Here is a 23,146-nt window from a genome sequence, read left to right on the forward strand (position 1 = left end):
TCACTTTTGGTAATTTATTTAACCTCTCTGGATCTTTCTTACTTACTAGATTGTTTTACAGGTGAGTAAGATAATGAATCGCGAAAGAGATTTATCCAAAACACATACCTTTCAGCCTGGTAATATCAGTCTCAGTAAAGTAAACAGTGTTATTTTATCAGTATTCTCACTGTTCTATAAGCAAAAACTGTTTCCTTACTTCTCTTTGATATGTAGCTTTCAATGATCACCTGCCATTAAGAGCACATTTATTGAGCATGTACTATGACCACATGCTGGAGATTACAAAAAAAAAGACATGACTCATATCTGAGAAATACATTATGATAGAGGAGGCAAACATATAATTAATTTATATACAGTAACAAGTGCTACAATAAAATTAAAGACTGTGTCTGAACTTTTTAAAAATTAGAAATTTTAACTAAACTTATATAGCAGCTATTGTCTAACACAGTTTAGTATGTTATTGTATTTTTCCTTGTAGTTACTATTTGTGTTAACTTATCTCCCTCAAATAGAGTGTAAACTACTTGAGAATAGGTCTTTATAGTGGTGAGTGTGGATTTTGGGAGACAAACACATTGTGGTCTTATTTCTGCCACTGACATTTAGTCACTGTAACTTCTCTGAACTTGAGTTTACTCTCCTGTTAAAGTGAAAATACTAATAATTCTTTGACAGGATTGTAATGATTAAGTGAAATAATGTTTTTAAGAATGCCACAATGACTGGCAAACAATTTATGCTTGATAAATTTTGTTTCTCCTCTCCTTGTACTCCACTTGTGTCTATTCTGCTAATGAACACTAAATATTTGATTAATGGATGAATTTATTGATTCAATGATCTGCAGTTCATAATGGCTTCCCAGAACATTTTGAAATGCAAGTGGCATTCATGGCAGCCTGTTCTTGGTAATGATGGCACTTTATATTTTTTTCTTTTGTACCTGAAGTTTGTTTTTTTAAAAATATTTATTTGGCTGCACTGGGTCTTAGTTGCAGCATGAGGGATCTTCAGTTGTGGCATGCGGGATCTTTAGTTGCAGCATGCAGTTCTCTTAGTTGCGGCATATGGAATCTAGTTCCCTGACCAGGGATTGAACCCAGGCCCCCTGCATTGGAAATGTGGAGTCTTAGCCAGTGGAGCACCAGGGAAGTCCCTGTACTTGAATTTTTTAGATCCCTTAAAAATTTTAATTTTACCAAAACCTTGTGCAGTAAGGGTAGGCAGATATGATTATCCTATGTGACAGTAGGAGTTTCATTTTTGAAGTGAGTGAACTAAATTGGGATTCTTTTTTTTTAAATTTATTTATTGGCTGCATCAGGTCTTAGGGCATGGGGGATCTTTCTTTGCGGCGCGCAGGCTTCTCTGTAGTTGTGGTGCATGGGCTCAGTTGCCCCGCAGCATGTGGGATCTTAGTTCCCTGACCAGGGATCGAACCGGCGTCCCCTGCATTCCAAGACAGATTCTTAACCACTGGACCACCAGGGAAGTCCCTAAATTGGAATTCTTAAGAGCCAGTCATTGAATTTGTATAGGTAGAGTGTGAATGTATTACATGGCCTATGGAATACTATAGTTCTCTTGGCCTGAATTTTTTAGTTGATATAGTAGTGAAAAGGGAATTCTTCTATTCCATGGCTTAAGGATACATAAACTCTCAATGCAGCAATCTTTTTATTGTTCATTATTATAGCTTCTGTTACTCTTAGAAGTTGACCAACAGGGACCTGAGTTTAGGAGATTTTGTCTTTCAGCTTTCATATAGTAAATGCTAAGGCCAGCCCTTTGCCTGCAGGGCCTTCTATCAGTGAAGAGGAACTGTGGCTTTTTCCAGGCAGCCACACAGGGGGAGGAGTCAAGATTTTCAGCGTTCTTTGTGAAAATGAATTTGTGCTGTTGAACTTCATGGGCATTAGATACTATATTCTCCTTAAAGCACTGCAGGCCCCTTGTTGCAACATTTCAGTCTTTTTCTGATTCTTTCAAGTAGTCGAAAACATGTTTCAGGCATTTAAAAACATGCTGTGTATGCTTTTTAAAAGCTGGTAAACTCATTCAATTGATTAACAGACTTCAGTTGTAATAAATTATTGGCCCACCATTTTTTGGAGTACTTTGCAGCATACTATCCTTATATCAGTTATAGATAGTGTGAACAATGAATACTATATTTTGTTTCCTTAATATTTCTCTAACTAAAGTGTTTTAAGAAGAAAAAAAGTCCCACGATGATAGTAAATATTTCAAAACTTATAAAGTTTAATATTACGTGCACTGACATATTTCAAAATATTTTTCTGTTTTTATATGTGCTGTGATCAGGTATTTAGTTTTTTAGTATTATTAGACTGTAATAGCACCCAAGTTGATGGACAGAGCTTCAGCCTGAGATACATTTAGGGAATGTAAAAATTCTTCTAAAAGATAGTGTTTCATGAAGCTACAGGAGGAGTACCACTCATATTGTTTAATTAGTACTACTAGAACTCATAATTTCTACCTTGTTTTTTGTTTGTTTGCTGCTGAATACACTATATGTATATTCACACTTATACATTTGTTTTTGTTTCTTTAGAAGGTTTTAGGACCAGCAGCTTTTTGGGGTTCTCTTTTTTTCCTCTTTTTCTGTCCCTGTCTCTGCTTCTTTCTTTGTTGTTGTTTTCCCTTCTGTTTGGATTGCTTCCTGCCTCCTCCCTCCAATATTCCCACCCCCCTTAATCCATCTGGAAAGATGAAGAGGCAGCTGCTGTGGTAACTATGCATTTTGGTTAATAGCAGACTAACAGGATACATAAAACATATGCAAACTGTGCAGAGTTAGTTGCTGTCAAAGCTGTAGGGGTATAATACTTTTTCTTTGCCTTCTCCCCACCTTCTAAAAAAAAACTTTAACTTTCCTGTTATATTTTGTCTTCTAAGTTACCATTTCTAATATTGAAATGCTACCATGAATAATTCCTTTTTTCTGCTTAGTCTGCACAATATTTCACTCTGTGGTGAGTTTATGGGAGATGAGTTGAGGTGCGTAGAGGAAAAGAATTGATTAATTGGGTTAAGAAGTAGATTTCCTTTAGATTCATACATAGAAGACGAACAGGGATAAAAATTTTTATTAAATATTTGGATTTTTGACCTATAAATTTTTTTTCTTGCTTTTTGGCCACTAGTGTCCCTTTTGAGTTTCCTTCTGGGGTTAGAACTAGTAAGTAGTATGTTTCTTGAAGATGTGTCTATCATAAAGGCAAGCTGCAACTGGAATATTGTATTTAGCCAAGCCTTGAAAATTCCTGTAATCTGTGCCATCCTGTCTCATACTGTCCCATCTCATAGTTGTCCTCTCTCTGCAGTGCTCTATGCCCAGGTCTCTGTGGCTGGGCTGCTCCAGCCTGGCGGACAGCATGCCTTCGCTGCGATGCCTGTATAACCCAGGGACTGGCGCACTCACAGCTTTCCAGGTACTTTCTCTGTCTCTGTGGGTTATTTGTGGGCATTAGTATGTGTGTCTAATTAATTGGTGTGTCTCTCCTTCTTTCCCATCCTTTACTTACGTTCACTTTTCTCCTTCATATTGCCTATATTTCACGTCACTCAGTTCTCTAATTTATAATGTAGATCCAGATCCATCCACTCTTGAGACATTTTTATTATCATGATTGGTTTGCCAAAATTGACATAGCGCAACTTGACTTGTTGGTTTTCATACCTAGTAGAAGTATGATAGTGAATTTTAAAGTAATCTCAATAAATAGCATTCAATATGTAATGTTTGCTCTGGGCCTATATAAAGCCAATTAATATAATCAATCAATTAATTACAACCAGTTGCCCGGGCACCTTCTTGTGTTTTTCTTGTGATTACTAAAAATATAAAGTGCTCAATTCAGAGTGTCTCCTGGCTACTATACTATTATATATGTGTGTGTTTGTATATGTTCTTTTGGGTTTTTTTAAATAAATAAATTTATTTATTTATTCTGGCTGCGGTGGGTCTTCGTTGCTGCACGCAGGCCTTTTCTAGTTGTGGTGAGCGGGGGCTACTCTTCATTGTGGAGTGCGGGCTTGTCATTGCAGTGGCTTCTCTTGTTGTAGAGCACGGGCTCTAGGCGCGCGGGCTTCGGTAGTTGTGGCGCGCGGGCTCTAGAACGCAGGCTCAGTAGTTGTGGTGCATGGGCTTAGTTGCTCCATGGCATGTGGGATCTTCCCAGACCAGGGCTCGAACCTGTGTCCCCTGCATTGGCAGGTAGATTCTTAACCACTGCGCCACCAGGGAAGTCCCCAGTTACTTGTCTTTAATGAAAATACATACTTTAAGTATTTTAGTGATGATGATGCTGGATATTTGTCCTTTGCAAAACTTCCTTTGCTTGTCTTATGAGATACAATATGGTGAAGGGCATAGGCTTTAAAATTAGTTAAATCAGGGCTTATATACTGTCTGTCACTAGTGGTATGATCTTGAGCAAGTCATTTTCACTCTAAATTCATCTGTAAGTGGAGACTATAGTAAGGGCATGCAGTAAATAGTTGCTGTTTTTATCATCCTTATCTTCATTGTCATTAACATTATTGCTGTTAATGTTAGAGAATATTGATATCCTGAGAGTATCAATTTATTTCCAACATCGTATGTTTTTTTGTTTGTTTGTTTTTTACTATATATCATATTGATGAAGTTTCGGCTCTCAAGGAACTCAGTCTAGCTTTTTGGTTTTTTAAAATCTTATTGGGGTTGGAATGAGTTTCACCAGACTGCAGTCTGAGAGAACAGTCCGTATAAGGCTGCCCTCCTTCAGATACCAGTTGTAAGGGGGGGCCCCCCCGCAACCCCGCCACTCAGGTTTGGTAACTCACTAGAAAGGACTCACAGAACTCACTGAAAGCTGTTATATTCACGGTTTATTACAGGGAGAGGATTCAGGTTAAAATTAGCAAAAAAAGAGACATACAGGATAGAATCTGGAGGGAACCAAATGTAGAAATTCCTGTCATCCTCTCCCCATGGAATCATGGATGGCATTATTGCCTCTGGGCCACTGTATGTGACAGTACACACAGGATATTGCCAATCAGGGAAACTCACCCAAGCCTTTTGTGTACAGAGTTTTTATTGTGGCTCAATTACAGGCTGCTCACATGGCTGATTTTTAGTCTCTAGCCCCTCCTGTAGGTTACACTAATGCTTTTAGTCTCTGTTCCTTCTTAGGATTGGAACTAAATGTGGCTCAAAGCCTCCATCATGAATCACATTAGTCCTGTGGCCAAAGCCCCCAGTCAAAGTTCTGTTAGGTAAGAAGTTCCAGGGGGACACCACCTGCCAGTAACCAAGGGGAAAGACCAGGCCTCTCTTTGGGTAAGATGAATTCTTCAGTATACAGGGGTCATGTACTCCTTTGAGAATCTGATGAGAACTATTGAACTTAGAAAAATACTCATGACACATAGGCAAAATTTTATTTATAAGTTTTATATATTATGATTATTATATTATCTTAAGCTATTAAATTATTATTTTTTAACATCTTTATTGGAGTATAATTGCTTTACATTGTTGTTAGTTTCTGCTGTATAACAAAGTGAATCAGCTCTACATATACTTATATCCCCATATCCCCTCCCTCTTGCGTCTCCCTCCCACCCTCCCTATCCCACCCTCCCTATCCCACCCCTCTAGGTAGTCACAAAGCACTGAGCTGATCTCCCTGTGCTATGAGGCTGCTTCCCACTAGCTATCTATTTTACATTTGGTAGTGTATATATGTCAACGCCACTCTCTCACTTCGTCCCAGCTTACCCTTCCCCCTCCCCGCATCCTCAAGTCCATTCTTTACATCTGCGTCTTTATTCCTGTCCTGCTTCTAGGTTCTTCAGAACCTTTTTTTTTTTTTTTAGATTCCATATATATGTGTTAGCATACGGTGTTTATTTTTCTCTTTCTGACTTACTTCACTCTGTATGACAGTCTCTAGGTCCAAGTTCACTCTGTATGACAGTCTCTAGGTCCAGCCACCTCACTACAAATAACTCAATTTCGCTTCTTTTTATGGCTGAGTAATATTCCATTGTATATACGTGCCACATCTTGTTTATCCATTCATCTGTTGATGGACACTTAGGTTGCTTCCATGTCCTGGTTGTTGTAAATAGTGCTGCAATGAACATTGTGGTACGTGACTCTTTTTGTTACAGTTTTCTCAGAGTATATGCCCAGTAGTGGGATTGCTGGGTCATATGGTAGTTCTATTTTTAGTTTTTTTTTTTTTTTTAATTAATTAATTAATTAATTAATTTATTTTTGGCTGTGTTGGGTCTTCGTTTCTGTGCGAGGGCTTTCTCTAGTTGCAGCAAGCGGGGGCCACTCTTCATCGTGGTGCGTGGGCCCCCCACCGTCGTGGCCTCTCTTGTTGCAGAGCACAGGCTCCAGACGTGCAGGCTCAGTAGTTGTGGCACACGGGCCTAGCTGCTCTGTGGCATGTGGGATCCTCCCAGACCAGGGCTCGAACCCGTGTCCCCCGCATTGGCAGGCAGACTCTCAACCACTGCGCCACCAGGGAAGCCCTATTTTTAGTTTTTTAAGGAACCTCCATACTGTTCTCCATAGTGGCTGTATCAATTTACATTCCCACCAACAGTGCCAGAGGGTTCCCTTTTCTCCACACCCTCTCCAGCATTTATTGTTTGTAGATTTTTTGATGATGGCCATTCTGACCGGTATGAGGTGACACCTCATTGTAGTTTTGATTTGCATTTCTCTAATGATTAGTGATGTTGAGCATCCTGTCATGTGTTTGTTGGCAATCTGTATATCTTCTTTGGAGAAATGTCTCTTTAGGTCTTCTGCCCATTTTTGGATTGGGTTGTTTGTTTTTTTGATATTGAGCTGCATGAGCTGCTTATATAGTTTGGAGATTAATCCTTTGTTAGTTGCTTCGTTGGCAAATATTTTCTCCCATTCTGAGGGTTGTCTTTTCATCTTGTTTATGGTTTCCTTTGCTGTGCAAAAGCTTTTAAGTTTCATTAGGTCCCATTTGTTTATTTTTGTTTTTATTTCCATTTCTCTAGGAGGTGGGTTAAAAAGGATCTTGCTGTGATTTATGTCATAGAGTGTTCTGCCTTTGTTTTCCTCTTAGAGTCTTATGGTGTCTGACCTTAGATTAAATTACTATTTAAATTACATAATCCCCAAATCCCCCAAACTGATAAGTTCTGTTAAGGAAATGTTGCAGGAAGGGGGACCCCTTCTAGGGCCTGAGAGTGGGCTCTTGTCTAACACTTGGAAATGAATTGTCTGAGGAGACGCACGTGCTGACAAAGCAAGAGACTTTTTGGGAAGGGGTGCCCGGGCAGAGAGCAGCAGGGTAAGGGAACCCAGGAGAACTGCTCTGCCACATGGCTTGCAGTCTCAGGTTTTATGGTAATGGGGTTAGTTTCCGGGTTGTCTCTGGCCAATCATTCTGACTCAAGGTGCTTCCTGGTGGCGCACGCATCACACAGCCAAGATGGATTCCAGTAGGAAGGATTCTGGGAGGTTGGTAGGACATATGGACTGGCGTCTCCTCTCTCCTTTTGACCTTTCCCGAATTCTTATGGTTGGTGATAGCTTGTCAGTTTCCGCGTTCCTTACCAGGATCTCCTGTTGTAAGGTACCTCATGCAAGTGGTTACTATCCGGCCTGGCCAGGGCAGGCAGTTTCGGTCGGTGGTTACCCTAACAGAAATGTGCAGGGAGCCATGAGAATATATAAAAGAGGAACCTGATTTAACCTGAGGGTGGGGGTAAGGAAGATCAGGTAATCAAGGTTTGAGTTAAGAACTGAATGATGAGTAGGGATTAGGCAAAAAGGGAGGTGGGGGAGAGCATTTCAGGCCAGTTCAAAGGCCCTGAGGACAGGTGGGGTTTTGTGCATTTAAGGACTCTGCTGGGAAAAAAAAAAAAAAAGAAATCATTTCAGAGAATGAGGAGAATAGAGGAGAATAGAGTTAGGAAAGACTGGGGAAGCTTGATCATGGCAGGATTTGTAGGCCATTGAATGTTTCATCTTGATGCTAAGAGTACTAAGCTGTTGAAAGTATTTTTTTTTAAATAAATTTATTTATTTTATTTATTTACTTTTGGCTGCATTGGGTCTTCATTGCTGTACGTGGGCTTTCTCTAGTTGCAGCAGGTAGGGGCTGTTCTTCCTTGCGGTGCTCAGGCTTCTCATTGTGGTGGCTTCTCTTGTTGCGGAGCCTGGGCTCTAGGCACACGGGCTTCAGTAGTTGTGGCTCGTGGGCTCTAGAGTGCAGGCTCAGTAGTTGTGGCGCACAGACTTAGTTGCTCTGCAGCATGTGGGATCTTCCCGGACCAGGGCTCGAACCCATGTCCCCTGCATTGGCTGGCAGATTCTTAACCACCGTGCCACCAGAGAATTCCCTGTTGAAAGTATTTAAACACAAGTTTGACCTGATCAGATTTGCGTTTAGATGTATTACTCTAGCTATCATAAAGATAGTTTCAGTAATTGAAGGAAGAGATGTGGGCAGTTTGGTTTTGATGTCAGGACTCCTTTGCACTCTTAAAAATTATTGAGGACTCCAAAGTGGTTTTGTTTATATGGGGTATATCTATTGATATTTATTATATTTGAAATCAGAACTGAGAAAAAATTTAAATATTAATTTATTCATTAAAAAAACTGACTAAAATAGCTACAATAAATCCATTATATGTTAATGCATATGAATATTTTTATTTAAAAAAACCTATTTTCTAAAACAAAAATTTAAGACTAACATTGTATTACCTTTTTATAATCTCTAATGTCTGGATTAATAAGACAGCTGGATTCTCATGTCTGCTTCTGCATTCAGTAAGTTGTGATGTGGTGTTTTGCTTGTAATACATGTAGAATTCCAGCCTCACACAGATATATAGTTTGAAAACGTAGAAGTGTTTTAATATCCTTTTCAGGTAGTTGTGATTTCTTAAGGATTAGTTGTAGTATAGAATCTGAAAGCATATCAATGAACTTCTTGTGCTCTATTATATTAAAAGCATTGGTCTCAGTGTTTTCAACAAATCATGCTGGAACAATTGGACATCTATATGCAAAATAATGAACCTTGACTAGATATATTGCACCATATTCAAAAATTAACTCAAACTGGATTGTAGACCTAAATATGAGCTAAAATTATAAAACTACTAGAAGAAAATGAGAAAAAAATTCGTTGTGACTTCACATTAGAAAATATTTTTTCGGGTTTCCCTGGTGGCGCAGTGGTTGAGAATCTGCCTGCTAATGCAGGGGACACGGGTTCGAGCCCTGGCCTGGGAGGATCCCACATGCCACGGAGCAACTAGGCCCGTGAGCCACAACTACTGAGCCTGCGCGTCTGGAGCTTGTGCTCCGCAACAAGAGGCCGCGATAGTGAGAGGCCTGCGCACCGCGATGAAGAGTGGCCCCCGCTTGCCGCAACTAGAGAAAGCCCTTGCACAGAAACGAAGACCCAACACAGCCAACAATAAATAAATAAATAAAAATTAAAAAAATAAAGGAATTCAAAAAAAAAAAAAATTTTTTTCGAGAAGACAAAAACATGAACCATAAAAAAAAATAAAATAAGTTGGACTTAATCACAGTTTAAAACGTCTGATTTTTAAAAAGATACTGTTTAGAAAATGAACAAGTAAGGCAGTGACTGGAAGAAAATATTTGTAAAATACATATTTGATGAAAGACTTGAATTCAGAACTCTTACAAAACAATAAATAATAAGATAAACTACCCAATAAAAAAGGGCGATTAATGAGCAAAAAATTTGAATGGATATAATACCAAAAAAAGATACACAAACAGCAAATAAGCACATGAGAAGATCCTCTATATGTTTAGACATCAGGGAAATGCAAATTAAAACAACAGCAAGACACTACATTGCCACCCACATGCTTCTTCCCACCCTGGAATGTGGGGCTGGGAATTCAATAGATCCTAGTAGTTATTGTATCCTAGCTTACTATGAGAAATGTTAGGCTAGAAAATTCCTTGAGAGCAGAAGCAATCTCTTAACACTTATCCATTGACCTCCTTTTTAGTAGTTGGGGCTCAATAAAAACTGATGATTTGAACTATGTTAGATAAGTGGTAAAGATAATCATGTGCAACTAAAAATTGTACAAGTCAAAATCATCTGAATTGGACACTAAGATATGAAGAACAATTCAAAATTTCTTTCAGCCTAAAACAATTTTGACTCTAAGGCCAGTAGGAAAGATTTGTGAACAAAATTACCATCACTGTCAGGGCTTTCTCTGTTTAGTCTTAGTCAAAAAAATCAACAAATATCTATTTTTTTAAAATATTGAGTCCCCTTACAAATTACTGTACTTCTGGAGTATATTTGGAGACAAATTGATTTAGAAATTTTTGCTGAAAAATTCAGAATAAATTGGTGTGTGGGCCTTGAATTGTATTGCAGGGGTGAAATTGTGTGACATAGGCAGAAAAGAGATGCTTAAAAAACATCTTAGAAAAGAAGCCCAGAGGCCAGTATATGGTGTAGTGGTTAAGAGTCCTTGTCAAACCCAAGTTCTTGTATCTTACGCACAGTAAGGCCAAACAAACTGAACTGTCAGAATTTGGAGCAGAAAAAGGTTTATGACAAGGGCCAAGCAAGGAGAATGGGCAGCTCTTGCTCAAAATTTGGTGGGGAGGACTGCAGGGTGTGTGACCTTCCTCAGATTGGTTGGTAGTGTGATAACAGGGTGGTGTTTCAGGAATCTCAATCATTAGCCTTCTGGTTCCAGCCAGTCTTGGGTCCATGTGATAGTGCTTAGCTTGAAGTTACCATCTTCCACCTGGGTGGGGGGGCCTTAGTTCCTGTAGATAAAACTCAGAGATGTGTATCAGATTGTTATGTATATCCCTTGAGGAGGAACAAGGACCCTGCCCCATTGCTGCGCTATTGTTTCTTGACTCCTTTCCTTTGTTTCTTCATTCCCTCACTTAATTAGTAACTGTTTGAATCTGCCCATTGGAACTCAGGGAAGGTCTAGGAGGCTGAAGCCTTTTTTTCCTGCAAACAAGAAAAAGGCTTTTGTACTAGGGAGGACCCTGTGGGGTTCTGCTCAGTTTCACTCTGGCACCAGACTGCTTGAGATTTGAGCCTGGCTCTGTCTACATGTAACGTTGGGTATGTACTTGACTTCTCTATACCTCAGTTTCCTTATCAGTTAAGTAGGGATGATAATAGTATCTATCTCATAGGGTTGTTGTTAGGGTACGAGTTGACTTGAGTTGACTTTTACTAAATCCTTATGAAACCATGCAACTCAGAGACTTAAACCCACTGTCTTTTAATTGAGATTACACACCTGGTCTCAGGACTTAATGAAGCTCAGGTTCTTTATGTCTCATCACAGAAAGAATTCAATGAGAGACAAAGTGATAGGTAAGAAGTGGATTTATTTATAGAGAAGACACACTCCACAGACAGAGTGTGGGCCATCTCAGAAGGTGAGAGGCCCTGAAATATGGCTTGATTAGTTTTTTTGGGCTGTTTAACTTCATAGGCTAATGCGTGGGAGGATTATTCCAACTATTTCAGGGGAAGGGGCAGGGATTTCCAGGAGTTGGGCTACCGCCCACTTTTTGGTCTTTTATGCTTAGCTTCAGAATTGTCATGGCACTGGTGGGTGTGTCATTTAGCATGCTGATGTATTACAACGAGTGCATAATGAAGCTCAAGGTCTACTGGTAGTTGACTCTTCCACCATCTTGGATCTAGTTAGTTCTAACCATTTTTTGTCATGTCCTGTGGCTATGTCATTCTTTTAAAGGTTGTGCCCTGCCCCCTTCCTTCCTGTTTCACTTAGAACAGGGTCTGGAAGATAAATGGGTTCTATATTATCAGAAAACTGCACAGAGGGCTAGGTTTGGAAGCTTTCAGCAAATAATGTTTCACCTTGGTATAAAACAGTACACTATTGAATTAAATCTTTTTTTTTTTTTTCATACCTTACAGCCCAGTTCTGTATCATAGCAAAGCCTACACTTGGTGCAGGTATTGAGAAAATTTTGCTTTCCCCAACAATGCTATAAGTATGAATGTTTATTTTTCTTTTCTTATCTTCAGAGAAATCATTTAAGTTCTCTGTAGCAAAAATGGAAGAAATGGGCTTATATGCTGGTTTTATTCTGTTAATCCAACAGTTTGTTCTATGTCAGGTTCATTGTGCACAGGTGCTCAACATTGCTGATTGACTAAGTGGCAGATATAGACTTAAGTCTAGTCTTTCCTGTTTCCACTACTAGAATTAAAACAATCTTAGTACATTTGCATCTTTCTTGCTTGGGTTTTGCCTTATTGCTTATTTAGGTTTTTGTTTATGTAAAAATTACATATAGTAAAATATATACATCTTGTGTACCCGTAGATGAATTTGACAAATGTATACATTTGTGTAACCTCACTCTCAAGATATAGAGCATTTCCATAATCTGAGAAAGTTCCTTTGTACTCCCTTCCAGTTAGTACCCATATCCCATATGCAATTACTCTTCTGATTTGTCACCGAAGATTAGATTTGCCTGTACCTGAACCTTATATAAATGCAGTCACAGAGTATACATTCACAGAGTGCACATCGTGTCTGTTCTTTTTTTTTTTTCTGGCCATGCCACACAGCATGCAGGATCTTAGTTCCCTGACCAGGGATCAAACCCCTGCCCCCTGCAGTGGAAGCACGGAGTCCTAACCACTGGACTGCCAGGGAATTCCCTGTGTCCTCTTGATCAGCATAATGTTTTTGAGATTTATCCATTTTGTTATGTTTATCTGTAACTTATTCTTTTTTATTGCTAAGTAAATTCCATTGCATTAATATACTACAATTTGTTTTTCCATTCATCCATTGGTAGACATTTGGATTGTTCCTATTTTTGTCTACTATGAATAAAGCTACAGTATACAGTTTGTATGTCTTTTTGTGGATATGGATTTTTATTTCTCTTGGCTTAATGCCTCTCGAGTGGAATTGCTGGGTCATAGAGAAAGTGTATTTTTAACTTTAAAAAATATAGTTCAAGTAATTCTTCAAAGTGGTTGTCCCAGTAGGAATACTCATTTCTACTAATATTGCTGAACGTGTTTAAGGAAGTGACTTAGTAATAGTTTCATAGTATTTTTTTCTTTGAAATTATCGCAAATATTTAGCGAATTTGAAGCACCTTCAAAGTAAAAATTCTGTGACAATAGAAAAGGAAGAGCCATAGAGTTGTTGCTGAATATGTTGGATTATCCTCAGTAACTCAGATGGAAATGGCAACATTGGGATGGTTTGATTATTGACATTACAAACCACACATTTTAAACTAGTGACAGGGGGACTTCCTGGTGGTCCAGTGGTTAAGTCTCCACGCTCCCAGTGCAAGGGACACGGGTTCGATCTCTGGTCAGGGAGCTAGATCCCACATGCTGCAACTAAGAGTTCACATGCCACAACTAAAAGATCCTGCATGCCACAACTGAAGATCCTGCATGCTGCAACTAAGACCCAATGCAGCCAAATAAATAAATATTTAAAAAAAAAACAACTAGTGGTAAAGAAGATGCTGTAAATATTATTTAAATAGATTATTTGAGGACCTGTTTAGTTTGAATGTATTTTCATTTCCATCATTCCATTGTTTTGTCCTGGAAAGTCAATAGGTGATTAAGAGGATTTCTGTTGATTAACAGTGGGTGTATTTTGTGGAATCATTTGTTTTTCCTCAGCAAATGGCAGTCGTAATCTGTACTATTAAATGAGAATGAGCAATAGAAAGTGCTTAAAAATAGCTGAGTAATTCAGATCCTTTATTTTCTTTAGACATTAAAGAAGAAGAGAAATTCTAACAATAAGAATATAGGTTGGGACTTCCCTGGTGGTGCAGTGGTTAAGACTCTGCGCTCCCAACGCAGGGGGCCTGGGTTCAATCCCTGGTCAGAGAACTAGATCCCAGAAGCATGCCACAACTAAGAGTTCGCATACCACAACTAAGGAGCCAGCAAGCCACAACTTAGGAGCCTGTGAGCTGCAACTAAGGAGCCCGCGAGCCACGACTAAGGAGCCTGTGAGGTGCAACTAAGGAGCCTGCTGGCCACAACTAAGGAGCACACGTGCCACAACTAAGGAGGCTGTGAGCTGCAACTAAGACCCGGCACAACCAAATAAATAAATAAATAAATATTTTTAAAAAATGTACTAGTCAATGCCTTAAAAAAAAAAAGAATATAGGTGGATTTATATGGCTTTATAATATTTTAGGTGTCAAGTATAGCTAGTAATTTTAAGGAATTTTTGAGCTTGAATCATATAGTATTTTAATATTAGCTAGGGTTCCTTGTCAAAGGTTGAAATTGTTGAGGATTGACTTCAGGAGAGATTATGTAATATATTTTACTGTTTAAGAATACTTAGATTTCGGGGAACTATATTCAGTATGTGATAAACCATAATGGAAAAGAATATGAAAAAGCATATGTATATGTATAACTGAGTCAGTTTGCTGTACAGCAGAAACTAACACAACATTGTAAGTCAACTATACTTCAATAAAATTAAAAAAGAAAAATACTTAGAAGTCTACTAAATCTTACCATCTGCTACATGAAATGTTAATGTGGAGCAATACTAGGAAAATTAAGCATTATTCAGAATATACGTATATATACATGTATGGAAGCCTTATTTTACATTTCAGGTTTTAGGGGAATATGGATTATCACACTGAATGTAAATGAACATGTAAAACTTATTACAAAACAATACCATAAGGAAAATTACCCCATGACAAAAATGCTTACTTATCAAAGTCCTAATTGATCACCCTCCCACTGTATATAAATCATCTCAGTACTGCATAATTTCTATTCAATAAAAAATTCAGTTCCTTTTGAACGCTCCCAAAGACATTCTGTGAAGCCACCGTCACCCTTATACCAAAACCAGACGAAGACAGTACCAAAAAAGAAAATTACAGGCCAGTATCTTTGATGAATGTAGACGCAAAAATTCTCAGCAAAATATTAGCAAACCGAAACCAGCAACACATAAAACCATGACCAAGTTGTATTCATCCCAGGGTCACAAGGATGGTTCAACAGTGTCATACTAATCAGTGTCATACACCACATCAACAAACGAAAGGACAGAGACTTCCCTGGTGGTCCAGTGGTTAAGACTCCGTGCTCCCAATGCAGGGGGCCCGGGTCTGATCCCTGGTCAGGGAACTAGGTCCTGCATGCTGCAACTAAGACCTGGCACAGCCAAATAAATAAATAAATAAATTTTTTTTTTTAAAAAAAAGAAAGGACAAAAGCCACATGATCATCTCAGTAGACACAGAGCATTTGATAAAATTCAACATCCATTCATGATAAAAACCTTACGAAGATGGGTGTAGAGGGAACATATCTCAACATAATAAAAGCTATTTATGACAAACCCACAGCCAATATAATACTCAATGGTGAAAAGCTGAAAGCCTTCCCACTAAAATCTGGAACAAGACAAGGATGCCCATTCTCACCACTTCTCTTCAACACAGTATTAGAAGTCTTAGCCACAGCCATCAGACAAGAGAAAAAAAAAAGGTATTCAAATAGGTAAGGAAGAGCTAAAATTGTCATTATATGCAGATGACATGATACTATATATAGAAAACCCTAAAGACTCCACACAAAAACTACTACAACTGATAAACGAATTCAGCAAGGTAGCAGGATACAAGATTAACACACAGAAATTGGCTGCATTTCTTTACACTAATAATATCAGAAAAGAAATGTAAGCAAACAATCCCTTTTGAAATTACATCAGAAAACAAAACAAACAAACAAAAAAACCTTAGGAATAAATCTCACCGAGGAGGTGAAAAACTTATATGCTGAGAACTACAAAACATTGATAAAGGATACTAAAGATGATTTAAAGAAATGGAAAGATATCCCATACTCTTGGATTAGAAGAATTAATATTTTTAAAATGGCAACACTGCCCAAAGCAATCTACAGATTTAATGTGATCTCTATCAAATTACCCATGATATTTTTCACAGAACTAGAACAAATAATCCTAAAATTTATATGGAACTATAAAAGACCCAGAATTGCCAAAGCAATCCTGAGGAAAAAGAACAAACTAGGAGGCATAACCCTCCCAGACTTCAGACAATACTACAAAGCTACAGTAATCAAAACAGTGTGGTATTGGCATAAGAACAGGCATATGGATTAATGGAACAGAGTAGAGAGCCCAGAAAAAAACCCATACACCTATGGTCAATTAATCTTCAACAAAGGAGGCAAGAATATAAAATGGGAAAAAGTCTCTTCAGCATGTGGTGCTGCATGTAAATCAAAGAAGTTAGAACATACCCTCACAACATGTGCAAAAATAAACTCAAAATGGCTTAAAGACTTAAACATGGGACTTCCCAGGTGGTCTAGTGGTTAAGAATCTGCCTTCCAATGCAGGGGACACAGGTTCGATCCCTGGTCAGGGAATTAAGATCCCTGGTCAGGGAATTAAGATCCCACATGCCTCGGGGCAACTAAGCCTGTGCACCACAACTAGAGAACCCGTGTGCCGCAACTACAGAGCCCACGTGCTCTGGACCCCACGTGCGGTAACTACTGAGCCCGCGCGCTCTGGAGCCCACGCACCACAACTAGAGAGTCCATGCACCGCAACTACTAAGCCCATGCATTCTGGAGCCCACACGCCACAACTAGAGAGAAGCCCACGTGCTGCAACGAAAGATCCCGTATGCTGCAACTAAGACCTGGCACAGCCAAAAAATAAATAAATAAATAAATAAATGTCTTAAACGTAAGATATGACACCCTATAACTCCTAGAAGTGATCGTAGGCAAAACATTCTTTGACATAAATCTTATCTACCAATGTTTTCTTAGGTCAGTCTTCCAATGCAATAGAAATAAAAATAAACAAATGGGACCTAATCAAACTTACAAATTTTTGCACAGTGAAGGAAACTGTAAACAAAATGAAAAGACAAACTGTGGAATGGGAGAAAATATTTGCAAACAATGCAACCAACAAGGGCTTAATTTCCAAAATATACAAACATCTCATACAACTCAACAACAGAAAAACAAACAACCCAATTGAAAAAGGGCAGAAGACCTAAATAGACATTTCTTCAAAGAAGACATACAGATGGCCAATAGGCACCTGAAAAGATGCTCAACAGCGCTAATTATTAAAGAAATGCAAATCAAAACTACAGTGAGGTACCACCTCACGCCAGTCAGAATGGCCATCATTAAAAAGTCTACAAATAACAAATGCTAAAGAGGGTGTGGAGAAAAGGGAATGCTCTTACACTGTTGGTGGGAGTGTATTGGTGCAGCCACTATGGAAAACAGTATGTAGGTTCCTCCAAAAACTAAAAATGGAGTTGCCATATGATCCAGCAATCCCATTCCTGGGCATATACCCAGACAAAGCTGTAATTTGAAAAGATACATGCACCCCTATGTTCATAGGAGCACTATTTACGATAGCCAAGACATGGAAGCAACCTAAATGTCCATTGAGAGATGAATGGATTAAGAAGATGTGGTATATATATATACAATGGAATATTAGCCATCAAAAAGAATGAAATAATGCCATTTGCAGCAACATGGATGGACCTAGAGATTATCATACTAAAGGAAGTAAGTCAGAAAGAGGAAGACAAATACCATATGATATCACTTACATGTGGAATCTAAAATACGATACCAATCAACATGTCTACGAAACAAAAACAAATTCACAGATATAGAGAACAGACTTGTGGTTGCCAAGGGTACGAGAGGGAAGGAATGGGAGTTTGGGATTAGCAGAGGCAAACTATGTATATGGGATGGATAAACTACAAGGTCCTACTGTATAGCACAGGGAACTATATTCAATATCTTGTGACAAACCATAATGGAAAAGAATATGAAAAAAATATATATATATATCTGCATAACTGAGTCACTTTGCTGTACAGAAGAAATTAACACAACATTGTAAATCAAGTACAATAGAATTTTTTTAAAAATTCAGTCCTTTTTTGTGCATATATTGACATTTGACCTATGTTTATCCTAGCTATACTCCTTACATTAGGAGTTTGCATATAGTGAGAAGTCAAAAATGTTTTTGTTTTGTGTGGGGGGGAAACCCTACATTTTCATCTGCTTATAAAACTAACTTATTGTTTATAGTAGAATATGTAAACTATTTGGTAAATATATAAACAAGAAAGTATCACTCATACTTCTTCTACTTTAAGATAATCATCAATCAGTATGCTAGTTTCCTTCAGTCTAGAATGACTTATCCATTTATGCATGCATGTACACACACAGGCATGCCCAGGCAAATATAATTTTGTTTTAAAATATATTTATTATTACCATTTTATTATAAAATTATAAAATAAAATAAAAATTTAATAATTATAGAAAATACAGAGAAGTAGAAAAAAGGAAATATTTTAAATGTCCTCCCAGATATTACTATTTTATTGATAGTAATACTTTCTGATTTTCAACTTTATTCTGTACTTAATTAAATTCTATGTTTGTCACCTGGTTACATTGATTTTGGTCACTCTATCCCATGTAATTTTTAGCCATTTCAAATTCACAGTTCTCCAAAGGTGCTGTGTTCTCCCATGCTCTGTGTCTTTGCATATCCTGTTTTCCCTACCTGGAGAATGCTACTGAAAACACCTATCTTCCCTTACCCCCTGCCTCCCACTTTTATCTACCTGGCTAATTAAATTCCACAGTTCGCTCAAGTTGTTTCACCTCTAGGATAAAGGCCCTCACTGATCTTTTCACTCCCCGGCTTTAACGTAGAGCATCTGTACCAACAGCATGCAATAGATACCTCTGTCATAAGCACTGATATGCTTATTGTGATTGCTCAGTTCCTTGAGAGTAGGACTATATTTTGTTTATATTTCCAATGTCAAGCACAGTATCAAGTGCTTGATACAGAGTATGTGCTTTATGAATTTTTGCTGAATGAATGAATGGACTTAGATAATTTGAAGAAAATTATTAAATAACATATATAGGGTGGGAAGACCTATACTCATAAACACAAGTGTTTATGCACATACATATACACAAGTGTTCTGTATTCAGAAAGAAGTCATGATAATTAAACAATCATTCCAAAGACTACACAGTTACATGGAAAAAAGGAAAACATGCTGAGTCTGATTTATGGGCAATCCTCAAATTTTATACATTTGGCTTTCATACAACTCACACTACGATGATCCCTTCTGAATTGGATTTTGTATGCTGAATTTGGACTCTTGTTGATGAACAAATGCACATTTCAAGCTATTAAATAGTGGCACTGCCAGCCAGCTAACAGTTCAGTTTCAATGATGTCAACGTCTTTATCTTCACAGCAGTGTGTTTGTACAATTATTTGACTTTTATTGCATTTTACCCTTATTCTATACAAGAATAGACACCGGGAAAATTAAAATGATGGTAGTGATAAACTACAGTCTACAGAATGGATGGAGATCATTAGGGACACTGAAAGTGACCCTTTAGCCTTGATTGGGAACAAAATTAAAGTATATGTGCAAAATGTTGGAAATATATTATTGAAGATCATTTATTAAAAAGAAAGTATAATTATGGATTTTAAAACATTTTAGCTAAAATTGAAACTTATTGTTCAGCTTCTACCCTTTCAACTTTTATGTATATTTAACTAAGAAAAGTTAGAGATGACCTGAATTTGGTGTATTTTACTTTATGCTAGAAATTGTCTTGGAAGAATGACACCATTAGGACTGACTTGTCTTTCAGGATGCCTACTTAGTTGTTGTAAATACTCTGTTTTAAGTTTGGTAATAATAGATTCCTCCATTGCTAAGTATTTTGACGTGTCTGTGATGCAGGTAATGTTCATTTACAGGCTAATATGCAACATTATCTAATATCTAGATTAAACCATATCATCTTATTGTGAGAGGATCAGATTTCCTTAAAAATTTTTTTTGTTGTATTTCCTGATGGATCTGAAAAATTAAACTTTTCACTCCACAAAGAGGGTTTATTGCTTTTATGTTGAATAATGTCAGATTTTACCTAACTGCCCTAACTTAACATGACCCCTAATGGCAGAAGGGAGAGTATAGGTACCCCCGGACGCCTGGAGTTACCCCAGTATAAGAAGCACAGACCGGAAAAATCAAATTGATGAAAACTTTAAGGGTGGTGGGAGCCTCTGTGGATGTACTGTCCTTACCAGAGAAATTCTTCCTATGGGCAGTTAAGACTCACCTGTATCCTCTGGAGAGGTACATATTACTTTCTTTATATTCCAAGATTACCTTCTTGTTATTGCCATCTGTGTGCTGAGTAGAGGCCAGAGTACCACAGGAGTTCTTTATGTGCTATTCAGGAATCATTGTTGGTTGTTTTGTGACTGCCACAGCTATTTGTACCTTCTTTCACTATTGTGCTGTTTTATGTGGTAGTGTTTTATTGTCTTGCTGTCCTTCCTTGTGTTAGTTTTTAGACTTGGTATTTTATGTGGACTGTCAGGATATGGAATCTTGGTAGACAGGCAGCATTTAGGAAACTCTTTGTCATTTTTCATGATGAGAGAAACCCAGGTTATTTATGTAGGCCTCATTGGGAAAAAAAAAAAAAAGACCAATCTCTTGACTGTTTCGCTGCTTAGGCCTCTGAGAATTGCAGTACTTTACCATTGGGGGGTGATACCCATGAGTTCTGTTTTTCCTAAGAGTGATGTTGAATAGCTGTGAGCTTTTCTATATTCTCTGGCCCAGTCCTCTGAAAACCAAGTCTATATTTTGAAATAGTTATTTGGGCCTAAGATGTAGTACATCATCATGAAACGGGATTTTGCAGTGTACTTTTTCCCTGCTGGGTTGGTCTGTCACCTGTGTTTTAAAATTCTCAGGTGTACCATTCAAATTCTCGAGACCTTTGTTGCAAACCTAGTATCTATGGCTTGGTATGAATTAAATTGGAATTCTGTACCCAGTAAAATTGACATAAAAAGAGTAAATTCATTTTTATATATGATCCTTTAGCAAGAAGTTCACATCTTAGCCTGATTTGGTCTAATTTTTTTGTGTTAAAGATCATAAACAGAAGAGAAGGTATACAAGGATAAGTACTCGTTTTATCTTTTTGTGTTTCACACACACAAATATATATTGCAGTATTTAAAACTAGTTTATGCACAGCTTTTGTATATGAACATGAGAAACACGGCTTGCATGAGCCGTGTTTTGGGGAGTGCCTGTTTCTTTACTGGTAATAAAACGTAAGGGAAATTTCTAGTATAATATTAGTATATTTCCCCTAGATTTTTACATTGTCAGGTCATTAATTTTTTTTAAGCATTTCAGTTGTAGCATAGTGCAATCCTTCGGGGAGAATTGGTAAAATGAGGATAAAATGGGTACAGGATTCCAACAGCTTGAAAATAACACAGTATTTGACCAAAATCTCTTTTGTATTCCCTACTCTGGTTCTATTCCAGTAGTCTTGGAAATGTGCCTACAGACTACAGTGAGATTATAAAACTGAATCATGATTTTGGTGAATAGAAGCCAGAGCATGTGGCTCCAGCACCCCAGCTGGCAGTAAGCTCTCCCTAGGTTTATGAATGTAGTTAGATGGCCCCCAACTGTTTACAAGACAGCAGAGGTGAGATCTTTGATTGACAAGTCAGAAATGCATTAGATCATTCTCTCTGCCAGTCTCTGGTTCATGCTGTTAAAAATGTCAGCCTCCAAGTTTGAATGGCAGCCTGAGGGCCTTAGAAGCTTTTTGTTTTCTGAGATGGAAACACAAATTGGATGTGTGCCTGAGCACTTCATCCTGGGCTGTAATTTCATCTTTTAGCTAAGAACCACAAGGTACACGAGCAAAGCACCCTGTAAACAATAATACTGTGGAAAAAAAATAAACAAGGTCGTGTTTCTGGTACGTTGATCCGATGGTGTCCTGACCTCTATCACGTTGAACATCTCCACTCTGATTGCTGTTCCCTTTGGCATTACAATGAGAGAAAGAGAGACTGACATAGGAGGAAAAGATTTAAAGTTGCAGTGTTGTTGCACATTCCTTGTATTGGCTATGAAATATTGAACTGTCAGAATGTGACACTTGGTTTTTTAAGCAACCTTTCTTGTTTGAGGTGTTTGCAGTTCATTCCTTTGTCCCCCATTTGTCTGCTTTCATTGATAAGGTTGGAAGTAGTTGCCTTAAATGCATGAAAAGGGACAATGTTAAAGAGAAGTGGTGCTGATGGAGCCAACAAATGAACTTAATACTGGAACATAAATGCAGGCTGTGAGGTGTGGGCAAAAGGAGACTAAAGCTGGGTTAGTAAACTAATATTGGGGTTTATGGAATACATTCTGTTCTAAGGAGGAATTAGCTTAGGTCCTGATTCTGTTTTTGTGGAGGCAGGAAGTTGGGAAGGCGGTAGTGGGTAAGGATAGGAAATGGAGTGACATAGTTTGTTAAACTGATAGCCTTCTATATGGTAGTATTGCCAGTCAAATAAAAATTAACCCAACCATGTTATTTATTCCTCTAATTATCCACAGTTTTGGCAAGTGGTTCATTAAGCCTTAAACGTTTGGCAAGAAAAAAATACCTTTTTTTAAAAAAAGTGCAGAATTCATATTTATAGTAAGAATGTTGATGAATAGATAATATGTAAGAACCATTATGTTTGTATTAGTACAGCTTAATGGCACGTGAATAGAAAATTTTTGTTGAAAAAGCCAAATCATAAATTTCTTGGAAAATATATTCTAGTAATAGAATGAGTTTTCTATTGCTATTTAAGTTGCAGTATATCTTTTTTTTAAATAATTATCTCCTTTTTTTTAAAATAAATTTATTTATTTTTATTTATTTATTTTTGGCTGTGTTGGGTCTTCGTTTCTGTGCGAGGGCTTTCTCTAGTTGCGGCAAGTGGGGGCCACTCTTCATCGCGGTGCGCGGGCCTCTCACTATCCTGGCCTCTCTTGTTGCGGAGCGCAGGCTCAGTAGTTGTGGCACACGGGCCCAGTTGCCCCGCGGCATGT

General features: G+C 38.0%; 1 protein-coding gene and 1 long non-coding RNA gene across 13 annotated transcripts in view; one reads left to right on the forward strand and one right to left on the reverse strand.

Moving 5' to 3' along the window:
• The window catches only part of BTRC (beta-transducin repeat containing E3 ubiquitin protein ligase), a 181,917-nt gene that overhangs the window by 52,927 nt on the left and 105,844 nt on the right, over nt 1-23,146 (forward strand). For 9 of the 12 annotated variants that reach the window (XM_082408342.1, XM_082408339.1, XM_082408335.1 and 6 more), the window contains one exon: nt 3,360-3,467. The exons of the other annotated variants lie outside the window; for them this stretch is intronic. In XM_082408342.1, coding sequence (XP_082264468.1) covers nt 3,366-3,467 — 102 coding nt within the window. In that variant the 5' untranslated portion in view covers nt 3,360-3,365. The remainder of the gene's footprint in view (nt 1-3,359; nt 3,468-23,146) is intronic. 12 annotated transcript variants of the gene reach the window in all.
• On the reverse strand, nt 3,971-10,993 carry LOC309636203. The gene is made up of 2 exons (XR_014249299.1): nt 9,582-10,993; nt 3,971-9,256 (listed from the first exon to the last, which is right to left on the reverse strand). It is a non-coding gene; the product is annotated as an uncharacterized lncRNA (long non-coding RNA).

Source organism: Balaenoptera borealis (genome assembly GCF_965194805.1).
Source record: "Balaenoptera borealis genome assembly, chromosome: 10".
NCBI lineage: Eukaryota > Metazoa > Chordata > Mammalia > Artiodactyla > Balaenopteridae > Balaenoptera > Balaenoptera borealis.